This window comes from Thunnus thynnus, chromosome 24 (genome assembly GCF_963924715.1).
Source record: "Thunnus thynnus chromosome 24, fThuThy2.1, whole genome shotgun sequence".
NCBI classification, from domain to species: Eukaryota; Metazoa; Chordata; class Actinopteri; order Scombriformes; family Scombridae; genus Thunnus; species Thunnus thynnus.
This window is the reverse complement of record NC_089540.1, coordinates 6,024,971-6,036,728: the sequence shown is the minus strand read 5'-3', so window position 1 is coordinate 6,036,728 and position 11,758 is coordinate 6,024,971. Positions and strand designations below refer to the sequence as shown.

The 11,758-nt window shown below is 39.3% G+C and overlaps 1 protein-coding gene across 1 annotated transcript; it reads right to left on the bottom strand.

Moving 5' to 3' along the window:
- Positions 1–2,074: 2,074 nt before the first annotated feature.
- ndfip2 (Nedd4 family interacting protein 2) lies at positions 2,075–11,512 on the bottom strand. The gene is made up of 8 exons (XM_067582743.1): positions 11,273–11,512; positions 7,249–7,483; positions 6,847–6,977; positions 6,352–6,439; positions 5,679–5,803; positions 5,521–5,587; positions 5,314–5,424; positions 2,075–5,222 (listed from the first exon to the last, which is right to left on the bottom strand). Exons 1-7 carry the CDS (start codon positions 11,297–11,299, stop codon positions 5,321–5,323), a joined length of 777 nt encoding a protein of 258 aa, XP_067438844.1. The 5' UTR covers positions 11,300–11,512; the 3' UTR covers positions 2,075–5,222; positions 5,314–5,320.
- Positions 11,513–11,758: the final 246 nt, after the last annotated feature.

Sequence of the window (11,758 nt, the reverse complement as noted above, 5' to 3'; positions counted from 1 at the left end):
TGGCCTTCGAGTGTCTGTAACTGTTGTAAGTATTGTCAAAGATTGTGAAAAAAGGATTAGCAGCGAAGCTCACAGTAACCCAAATACACACATACACATACCTCCTATAGTAAAGGAGGACATGTTTGGGTTGTGGTGAGCGTTTTGACACTGATTGGAGCTTTGACCCATATAAGGAGAGTGCACCTGATGACACTACTGTGGCAGATTCTTAGAGGCAATAATTGGCTCCATCTAGTGGACTTAATGAACACAAACAGCAGCAATGTAGCCACAACTAACCTCACTTTTAATCTTGCTGCCAATGCCATCAGCTGTTGAGACGGTATATGAGAAATAAAATCAATTTTTCAAAGCAAATTTACTATAGAAAGTACAGTACAGCAAGTATAAAAGTTGACAAAAAGCTGATAAGGAACAAAATAAACAAAACGGAAGCGAAATGTTATGCTGAGAACGTTTTTTTTTTCAGGTTTTGTCCAATCTTGAACTGACAGAGTTATCAGTTGAGTCTGTACTTTGGCACATTCAAGAGACTTCTTTCTAAGGAAACATGAAGGCTCATTATGACTAAAAAGCTCTGACGTATGAGGAGCCAAGAAGTGCTCCAAAGGTTAATGCTATAAAATGCTTAAAAAAATAAAGCTGCTCTTCTCAATATATTAACAACGGATCAAATTGGTATGTGTGATGTGAAAGGGGTCACTCATAGTGATGAACCCACACAGAATTATAATCTAACTCTGGAACGATTTAACGTCTTTCAGCTTGTTTTGGTTGTATTGCTTTGGTTTTATGGGGCACAACTTTACTGTTTTAGTTCAGTCTAACTGCTTTCATCGGTGTCATTTTTAGCAGCAGCAGGCAACTGTTTTTTAAAAAGACACTGTACACTCCTTAATAACTGTACAGCACTGAACAGCAAAAAGACAAAGTTAGCCGCTAGCCAAATTAGATAAAGCTATTTCCTCAATTACTTTTTTAGTGGCGTTGAAGCAATCCTGACACATGGTATTTACAGCTTCTCCGTTTCCGTGGGTGAGGTTTTCTTTGTCCTTTGTGGCGCCGGTCTCATAAATGTGTACCCAAGTGCTCTAGAGATTATGTGCCAAGTAATAGCTGGATTTTTGACACATTTGTTACTTCAAGTATCCTTTAAAACATTATATTTCCAGTTCATTTATTCTTTATTGAACCACAAAATGAAGGTCAGGAAGATAATACAACTGAGAATGGCAAGCACAGCTGGTTGAAGGACAGTTCCAGTATGAGAGCATTCAGGAATGAGCCTGATGACTGACTGGATGACAATAAGTGTTCAGTCGTCAGACTTAAATATGGGCACTGATAATTTAACACTGCAGGAGCTGCCAGAAATACTAGCTTGCCTGAGAGTTATAAAACAAGGAAAGTCTTTATCGTACTTTTTGATGTTTATCAAACTAATAAATTACTTGTGGCCAGCAGATAAAACTGTCATATTTAAAGAGATCATTCCAATTGGACCACAAGTCTTATCTTATCTTGGAGGACGAAAGTAAATTCCAGTGTTTATAAGGAAGTCAAGCAGGACATAATAATCGGTGCAATTTCGAAGAAACACAGACCTCTTTCATTCCCCAATCGCCTTGTTTGGATGATATTTGCTGACAAAGAGCAAACTAGACAACTTTTTCTGCTCTAAAGGATCAGTTTTATCACCCGATCCTTTAGAGCAGCGGTTCCCAACCTTTCTGCCTCCCTCAAAGTCTACATATTTCTTTTAGTTGTGAACTTTATAGTGTTTATTTAATCGAGATTGCTTAATAAATATTAAAATTAAAGATTAAAACTATCCCAAAAAGTAAACCAATTTTACTGAGATGAGAAATGTTCTTTCCAAACTTGCAGATCTGTTGACCCCTAAGTCAGTCGAGAGTTGTCACCCCCTCAGAGTTGGGAACCGCTGCTTTAGTCAGTTAATTTCCTGAAATCATACTGTCACTGAGTCCAACTGTGCAAAAGTCAAACTTTCTGATTTTGAAACACTGACTTTCAGCAGAAGAAGAAGAAGAAAAACTGAATCAAGCAAAACTTTACTGGCAGGCTTTTGAACTTTATTGGCATTTTTTGCAAGACATCATCTGTCAATTTAATTCCAGTTACAATAAATGCATAACAACTGTTCAAGAGGATGTTACAAGGATTATCTCGGACAAAAATAGTTTTGGCTGCCATCTCCTTTTTTTTTCTTCATTTATTTACAAACAAAGAAATGTATTTGTACTCGTTTAATCCTAATATTACCCCACTTATTCAAGGTGGATAAATCATGCAGCAGAGCTTTAATTCATTGAGATCTTGATATTGCTGAAAGAGGCTTTAGTGGGATATGACCACAGTCCAAAAAAAAAAAAAAAAAAAAAGCATTAAAAAAAAAAAAGAAGAGTTTGGCAATACTTAAGCTGTCACAGTTTAGGCTAAACGCAATGAAAGAAGACACACAATAACAATATCATCAATTTGAAAAGTAAAAAGTGCAAAAAAGGCAAATTATCCATTTGGGATGATTAAGAATTCCAGTTGAAAAACTTGGATGGCTAAGTTAACTTTTTTTTTTTTTTTTTTTTTTTTTCTCTACCCACCACATCAAGTTAAGCAGATTCACAAATCATACTGTACAGAAGTTCTTCAAAGTGCAAATATTATGAATTGGCATAAGCTGGTATATACATTTCATTTTCTGGATGACAAAAATGATCAAAAAAGCATGTTTTTCTTTGTCCAGTCAGGCTCCGTTTCCATGGTGCGCGCGATTCCATAGTCGTGCTCCGTTCCCACCGGACGATATCCCCTGACGTCTTTTTTTTTTTTTTTCCTGTTACACTCACGAGAAAAAAAACGACAATATCGGCTGATATTGTCCTGAGTTCGTTACATAATAAAAACGTGTGTTTAATCGCACGCGAAAATGTAGCCCTCGCTGTGCCGCCACCTTCCTGAGGGGAGCTATGTAAATGTTACGCCGCCGCGACCGAAAGCTTCCACGAAAAAAGGAAACAAAAAAAAAAAAAAAAAAAAGGAAGTCAATTTAAATCTAATCTAATAATAAAATCCCAGAGAGAGATCCGCGTGTCGGGTTTCTCTAAATCATGCAGAACATGCAGAACCAGTCACATTTTAATTGGTTGTATTGCTAAACTTAAACTGCAGTTACCTCGGATTTACCGGTAACTTTAAAGAATTTTGTTGGCATGTGTGTACCGTACTTTATCCTCAGCTTTTATCTAAAAAATGTACAACCTCTTCACTCTGGACCGAACCTGATGTCTCAATCTCTAAAACTATTCAACTACAGCTATTTTTTTATTATTACAGGACTTTACATCCACAATTATTGTAATTACAAGTAACTAAATTGCATAAGACTCTAAGAGTTTTTTACTCACGCCTGGCACGTAACAGTTACTGCACTGTATGTTTTAAAATGCTTCATTCCACTTCCACAGCACCGAAGCAGGAGATGCATACAAGGCCGACACAGTCCTGCCTTTAGGCCACTTTTCCGCTGATCCTACTGGAGCAGGGCCGTGTGACCGAAAAAAAATAAACAAAACAAAAAAACACTGTTTCATCCAATGAGGCTCCGCCGATTAGCTGTGGTAGCTTACAGATACTGTTTTAGCCAGACATATTTGGCAATCAGTGCGGAGCTGGAGAGGAAAAAAACAAAAAAAACCTCATAGATCATGTTTTACAGCTGAATGTTGTAATGAAGTGACCCCCAGAAACGTGGCATGGGAGTTTTCTACCATACGCTGTAAAAAATATGGTCGGAACAGATGATTAAGTTTTGGTTTTTCGGGAGCCATATTGGAAACATTCTTTTCATTTTTCTTTGATTCAAACCAAGAGAATGCCAACGGAGAGAACGGTGCTGGTAAATGGATATAAAATTGCTACTGCATAGGTCAGGTCAGCATGAAATTTATCTTTAAAAGGCAAGGAATGAAGGAAAAAAAAAAAAAAGCTATTTCTGGGACTCCTTTTTTTTTTCACTGTCTAAGAATTTCCTGCATCTAATGTTATTTTCTGGTTTGCTCATTTGTTCAACGGCTCAGAGATGATTAAAAATGTTGTACTGGTGAAAACACTACAAGCATCAGGGTCTATGATATGTAAACTGATGGATGCATATCTCTGGTTTTCCTCACACATGCACATTTGAGCACCCTTAACATCAAGATCTTCCATCTTGCCTTTCTGCTTCTAATTCTCAGGGTTTTTGTTTTTTTTTTAACGACGACGCACACTCTCAAACTACAGCGGGGTTAATTTGAGCTGAGCCACACGTGTTAATGAGGGTGTTAAAAAATGCTACATCATGGTTAAAAGTAAGACTTGTTTAAAACACCCTGAATGTAAAAAAAAAAAAAAAAGCTGGAATGGCAAAACCGTCGAATGTGGAGAGAGAGAAATATGTGGAACTACAAACAGGCCGCACTCGAGTTTAGAGATCTTTGCTTGATCTTTTTTGTCGCCGGAGTCGGAGACAAAAAGAGGCAAAGTTTGGAGGGGAGATTTGAATATCAAACGCTCAGAATAGATTTCCACTTCCTACACAGTTTCTATTTTAAAATTCCAAACGCTACTTCATAGACAGAGAAGCTTTCTCATTCAGTCATACGCTAATAAAACTGCTGTCACTGTGTTTTTTTGTTTTTTTTTTTACATTACACGGGGCGCACGATGTCATAGAAAATGAGTTTCCTTATAAATTTTATAATTGTCAAAATGATTGAGTTTATACTATTGGTATTTGTTTCATTGTGCTTTAATTGGATGTGTGAATATTGGTAACTGAGGTCATGTATCTCAACACAGCTCCTCTGCTCTTGATTAGACAAGACATGTTTCTCACGATCCGAGAGCAGATTGTGTAAAGATATTTAATCGAAAAAAAGAAGAAAAAAAAAAGATCTTTTTGAATCAAAGGAAAATGAAAAAAAAAAACAACAAAAGCCAGGAAGAGATCTGATCATCGGAGACTTGTTTTCGGCTGGGTTCAGAAGTAGAGACTTGAGTCATGTTATGCTTGCAATGAGACCGGTAACACTTTCTCCCTACTTCTTTCCTTCATTCCTTCCCCGTCTCCTCTCTTCACTGCAAGGCTCTCTCAGGTCATTCGAGGGGGGAAGGGAAGGAACTTCACATTGGAAAGGAATGGTGATTGGTGTGGAAACCTGCGGGGGAGATTAAATAAACTCATGAGGGTTGAGCGAAAATATCTTCTTTTTGCAGATTTTTCTTTTTTTTAAATGGATTTGTCTTTACCTTTTTTTTAATAGAGGAAGAAGAGGCGTGTTCTATGAGAGGTGGCCATGTTTTCTGACATGTTGCGGACTTTTAGGTAGTTGACGAAACCCCTGAAGAAGAGCAGGAGACCTGGGGAGGACGAGAGCGGTTATTTTTTACCTCCGCTTGAGCGTACACATGAACTGTGAGTCAGCAAAATAGTGTTGCCGTTGATCATGTACTCACCAAGCAACAGGAAGATCCACCAGAGCCAGTACTGACCGTTGAAGTAGCCAGTGAAGTAATCAGAAAACTGGAGACAGAAATAAAAGACAGTTAGCACTTGGGCCAGAAACTGCTGGTGAAAACTCACTTTAGTGCGGCGAAAATACAAGAAAACATACCCTGACGATGAGAATCCACTTGATGAGGGAAAGGCCGAAGCCGCAGATGGCGCCGTAGCGTCCTGCGATGGTATTGGTCAGACAGAAGGACAGGCAGAACCCGATCCAGTTGAACAGGAAGGCCACTAGAAGGACAAATGTTAAGATGTTTTATGCGTATGTACACATGTTTTCTGCATAACTATAAAGTTGGTCAGCTGGTCAACACAAGTAGCTTCCAATAAGTGTCCCTGTCGTAACTACTGCATCTTAAATGTTGAAAAAAATGATTTGACAAACAGTTTTCCAATCTTTCTTTCTTTTATTATGTTTCTATTTTTTCTTTATGTACAGTAATTAATTTGATATTTATTTATTTATTTCTGATTAGTATATCCATCATATTTTATTGTAATTATTTAAAGGCGCAGTGTGTAGAATTTAGTGGAACGGACTTGGCAGAAATGATACATTCACGACAACACTGGGAGATTTATGTAGAATGTGATGAGCTTCAGAGATGGAAAAAAGAAGATGTGAATTAAAGTAGATGTGTCATGAATTAACTTGATACTGAAACTAAATGTCACCATGTTGATAGATTCGAGGTCATGACTTCAGTTATCAAAGACCGACATGTTAGGAAATGATGATGATGATGATCCAGCCCTGCTGTGTTCTGATTATTACGTACTGAAAAAGGCCAACATGAAGATTCCATCGTTCCCAACTCGCAGCTGATCGGCATCACTGAAATCATCTCTGGGAGGGAATTCATCATCCTAACGATAAAAAAAGAAAAAAAAAATGTTAACATTACACTGAGTAACAAACACACCTGCTTCACAAAGTCAACGAATGAGCTGCAAAACATGTTTGACCTCCCTCCTCCTGACAGCTAGTGGATTCTCAGGCGTTGCCATCGATCAACACTCTGTCTAATCTAATTACTCAAACAAACAGAGAGAGAAAACATCCTTAAAAAGAAGCCTTCAGCAAATTAAGTTGTTGTTTTCTCATTGAAATAATAAAAAAACAACTTCTTCGTATCATGAAGCCCTTTTTAACCCTCTTTGACTAATAACTACCATTTGTTTTGGTCATGTCAAGACAGTGGGGTAGTTCAGACTAACATATTAGTAAAAGAACATTAAATCATGGAAGGACTTTTGTATTCATGTCTCCTTACCCGTGGCATCACCTCCACAGTGGATGCAGCCATGGCGGCAGCTTTGGCCTTTTCCGCTTCATCGTACGTGGGCAGCGAGGTGGCGACGCTGTAGGGCGGAGGCACCGGGAAGTCTCCTCGGAAACTGGTCTCTGCGGGAGAAGACTCGGTTACAAAGGGGATAGAGAGGAAACCGCGTACAGTATCTAGCTGAGTAGAGACTTTTTTTTAGCTGCCAGTAATGTGGTGATGCAGTCATGGAAATCGACGGTGACTCATGAGGAAGGACGATCCGCAGAGATGTAATCCGTTTGCCATTTTTGGAAGCATGAAACCACACATTGGAAAAATAAAGTTGCTGCTAAGACTGTAAGAAAAAGGATCAGTCTAAGCTAGGGTAAGGAACTTCCTTGTTATACAGACCAGGTGCAGCTGCGGTCGCTCCCAGGTCGATGGAGGCGTACGGAGGAGGAGGTGCCTCCGCCTCCCCCTGAGTCCTTGATCCCGAAGCTTCTCCTGACGTGGAGGCAGCAGTGGGCGCCGCCGCGCTGGCCTGACACTGGCTCTGGTCCTGAGACGTGCTGGCCTGGGCTGTGGCGGAGGTGGATGGCTGCTGCTCGCTGGCGGAGGCCTCGGAAGAGTCGTCCTCATTGTGCAGCTGGAGGAGAGGAGGAGGAGGAGACGAGAGGGGGGGGGGTTAGAGGAATCAGCGCGAGCCCATCAGCTGATCGGGACGGCAGCTCAAGGGAACATTCACGCTGTTCCAAATTTATAAAAGTGGCGTCAATTGAGTGTTTTCTTCCGAGGCAGAATGGATCACTTTCTAAAGCTGACAAGTACTGACTGAGAGTGTTTTACAGTAGCACAGGATCGGTACTGTTTTCTGATAGCAGCTGCACACAATCTGTTTTTGTTTGTTGGCCAAAAACGTGGTTATAGACTATTTCCACATTTTGCAATTTAATTATATTGACATGAGACAAAACAGAGAATTCAGGGTGTTTTAATGACATACAGTATGTAATAGGTTACATCTTAAAGGCACATTTTACACATTATTCATAATGTAGTGTTGAGATGAAGGTCAGTTTATAAAACATGCTAGATTTATCATGTCTGTAACAATTAATCAGTCTTAGAACATGCATATAACTGCTGTTTTTATTGGTCTATACTGGAGGGGAAACTGCTGGTAGTAGCAGAACTGTTTGCCCTCAACAGAATGTTGTAAACTGCGGGCACAGAGACAAGAGACCACATCAGTATGTCAACACAGGAAGGTCTCTGGAAAAGTGATACACATGTAATCAGTTAATAAGCGGCTCCCGCTACAGCTGACAGAGTCGATTACAGACTTAAGTATGTTCGTTTTCATCAGACCGGAGAGCCTTCTGAAATTACAGAGGGGGGGGGGGGCAACGGGGGACGTGAAGGTTACGGAGCGGCTGGCGGGAAATCCGGGTTGGGCCTCCGACTTCCATCTGGGCGCCCTTGAGAAAGCGAACTTGAACCCTTTCGCAGATTGGATGACACTTGTTGCCGCTGCGGATATATCAAGTGTGCTGGATGGAGATGATGTGCTGGTGCAACTGGCAGTTGAGTAAAATCATGTGGCTAATAAACAAGATAAAGTTATATGTGGCATTCGGGGACTAAACCCAATATACTCCTCAACAAGGGCAGAGGCGCTTTTCTTTATTATTAGTCCTGTATGGTTATCCCCAACCACTCACAGCATCTCCATATCAGTTTAATAGAAAGAGAAGTGTTTTGACAGTAGTGAAAATCACGACTTCAGGATTTCTAAACATCCTGGTACATCGTAATACCCTGATACAACCCAAGTCTAGTCACAACAACAATTCAATGTGCAATCACTGACACTGACCTTGACAGAATAGTTTTATCTTTTAATGCTATAATGTCAGGTCGAAATAAGCAACACCCTCACATTTAAAGTTGTCGTTTTACTCTGTGGCATTTGAACAATTCCCTCCTGACAACAACCATACTACATAACAACCACAGACAGTCAGATTAAGACTAAGATTAACCAAAGCTGTCTCTGAACAACGTCGCACAGCGAGTTCAACTGGTTCCCCGAGTTTCTGAGCGACCTAGAAGCGACCGACAGCTGTGAGAACTGATGTCTGTAACAATGGAACAAAGGGAAGGAAACAAAGATGGCAACCACTAATGTTTGGTTGAAAAAAAAAAAAAAAAAACCTTCATCAAAGTTGCAGTTTGCAAGATAAGAACTAGAAGGATGTATCTGAGAAAGGAAGGTGTGGTAGGCAATTTTTTTTCTCAAGATATTTCTGAATTCTAATAATCAGCGTGATCATTTTAATTCGAGGGAAATTCATCTATTGAGACATTTTCCATGAAGTAATGGCAAGTTTCTTGCTGTGGCGCAACCTCCGCAGCTTGGGAAACACCCTCTGTAATAACGTCAGACTGATAACTAATATGCAGCAGGTGACTAATAGCAGGAGAGCTAACCATTTCTTAGAGAAATGCTGTTTTATCGTTAAAATGGAGATAAACTTCTCAAAATCCTGAGATATCAAAAGCACCCAGTGAACCTCCACCAGCGCGGGGTCGATGTGCAAGTGAATGAGTGGCTGGCGACTGGCTCGGAATCAAGGACAAAGCATAGCGCACCCCCACGCACAGGGGATTACATAAGATCTTAACAACATAGCCACAAGCCTCCTCGTGTGTCCAAATATACCCAAAACTCATGCAGGCCTGCTCAGATCCTTGCAAGAAATCTGAGTATTATTCAGAGAAGAAACGGAGAGATGGAGAGCAAAATTATGGGAAGGAATGAAAAGTGTGTGATTGTGATTGTGTTTAGTGGTGCATTTTTTTCCCCGAGGGTTTTTTTTTTTTTTTTTGAGAGACTTCAAACACTACTCGAGAATCGTGACTTCACTTAACCGACTAACACAATAAGTGAAAATTCAGAGGATGTGCTGACGTGAAACTATTCAGTCACTTGCATCTGCAACAAGTAGGAAGATAAAGTGTTACTCACCTAATTTGATGCTGTGAAAAATGAAGTCGAGGCTGACTAAAAACCACAACATCTTTATCAGTCTGACCTGAATGTGTTTAACTGTTCAGTGACTGGATAATACTTGAAATAATCCAGAGGCACCGTGTTGAATATTACTTCACAAATTAAAAAGGGATTGTTGTTGAAATGTACGCTTTATTCGTGGTTAAAGAGTCGAAGCAAAACTTTGCTTTGGCTCGTTCCGACTCCTGTGGGATTATCACTCATGCAACCAGAACCACAGGCATCTGAGCACAAAGCGGACTTTATTTCAAAGTGGCCTGAACATCCACATCCACAATGCTATGACTGGGACTGAGAACACCGATGTTACAGCCATAACTCTTCATTTCGCTTTTAAATTTTCAAATATGTTTGGGTACTATTTTGTGTTTTATATGTCGTCAACTCTGTCATTAAGAAGTCACCTCCATTAGATGGATTTTTTCTGTTATATTCATTAAAAGTATGTTCATAATGATTTATGAAATGAGTTCATGTCAATAAAAAGTTTCTATGGTACATTAATGTGTGTTCTTTGTATTATAAATGATATATTGTTTATTACAAACTACATTCAATAGAAATTGTGCAACATTATAATGGTAATAAATACTTTAACAGGAAGATAGCAAACTTTGTGGTTATATGTGTGCCTGACAGAGTTGACTAAATTTAAGCTCTCAGCTGCAAAAACTGCTATTTAAGAAATAATTAAATCACTGGGGAAAACCCAAAATAAGGTTCTGCCCCAATTCTCAAGAATGAGTGAATTCTAAATAACAACTGCTGCCTAGAGATACATCCGTAGTTATACATTTGGTTAAGTTATTAGTAACTTTGTTATTAATGTCAATCCCCTCAAAGGACTCCTGTTAGTCCTTTGTGTTGGAATTCTTAACCTGGTGTTATAATTTACTGATTTTAAAAAATGTCCCTAAATGCAACATTAGCTAAATACTAAAATAATAAATTCCCCTGCAAACACTAACTGACAGCTAAGCTTGTCAACAGCCATGTAACTTCACATATTTTTAATGTTTGGTAAATATAATAAATAGCAGGTAATTTAAGAGGCTCATACAGTTTAATAGGAAGCTAACTTTCAAGGCCTACAAGACTAATCTTGGCTGGCTAACGTTAGCTTAGTCGATGCGGAAGTGCTTGACGAAAGGCTCAAAACAAAACATTTCCCGAAGGAAAATGAAGCCAAGATAAAATATATTTTTTCCATCTTTTACAGGAGACATTTAACAGGTTTAACTGTCATTACTACGTAATAAGAATGCTTGTCAATTAATGATATAATTTTAGTAAGGCCTTGTTTCCTGTGACAGGCCAGCCGAGCTATCAAACGGCTGTTTTGATCGCATCTGTCACACTCACCACTTGATATCTGCTTGCTGGGTCCATCCCGACGAGATTCAGCTGGCGAGCGAGCCAGCCGAGAAAACCGGAGGAAAATGTAACTTCTGTGTGTTCCCAAGTTTGTGTGACGGACGAAGAGAGACTCCTCTCAAACAACGCCGAAAGCAGGACACGGTGCGATCAAAGAAATGGCTGCACTCCTCTATGCACTCGCTTAGAAAAATACCGTTGTTGGTAAAACGTTGAGCAACGGTCAAGTTGCTCTCAACATCTGATACTTCCGGTTTCATGGTTCCAAATAAAATACATAACACTATAATGCGTCTCATTTTCGTTTGGAATAACACAAATACAATAATACCAAAGTCATAACTAATTAAGTACTAATACATTATTTATTAATAATATTATTGGTAGCGTAGTAGTAGTAATGGCAGTAGTAGTAGTAGTAGTAGCAGTAGTACAAGTGGTGGTGTTAGAAGTAGTGTCTACTTATTATTAGTA

Coding starts and splice junctions, on each gene's coding strand:
- ndfip2 (XM_067582743.1), bottom strand. CDS start 11,299: ATGGACCCAGCAAGCAGATATCAAGTG. Junction 5,588..5,678: donor AGTGGATTCTCATCGTCAGG/GTATGTTTTCTT, acceptor TTCTGTCTCCAG/TTTTCTGATTACTTCACTGG. Junction 5,425..5,520: donor GTGGATCTTCCTGTTGCTTG/GTGAGTACATGA, acceptor CGTCCTCCCCAG/GTCTCCTGCTCTTCTTCAGG.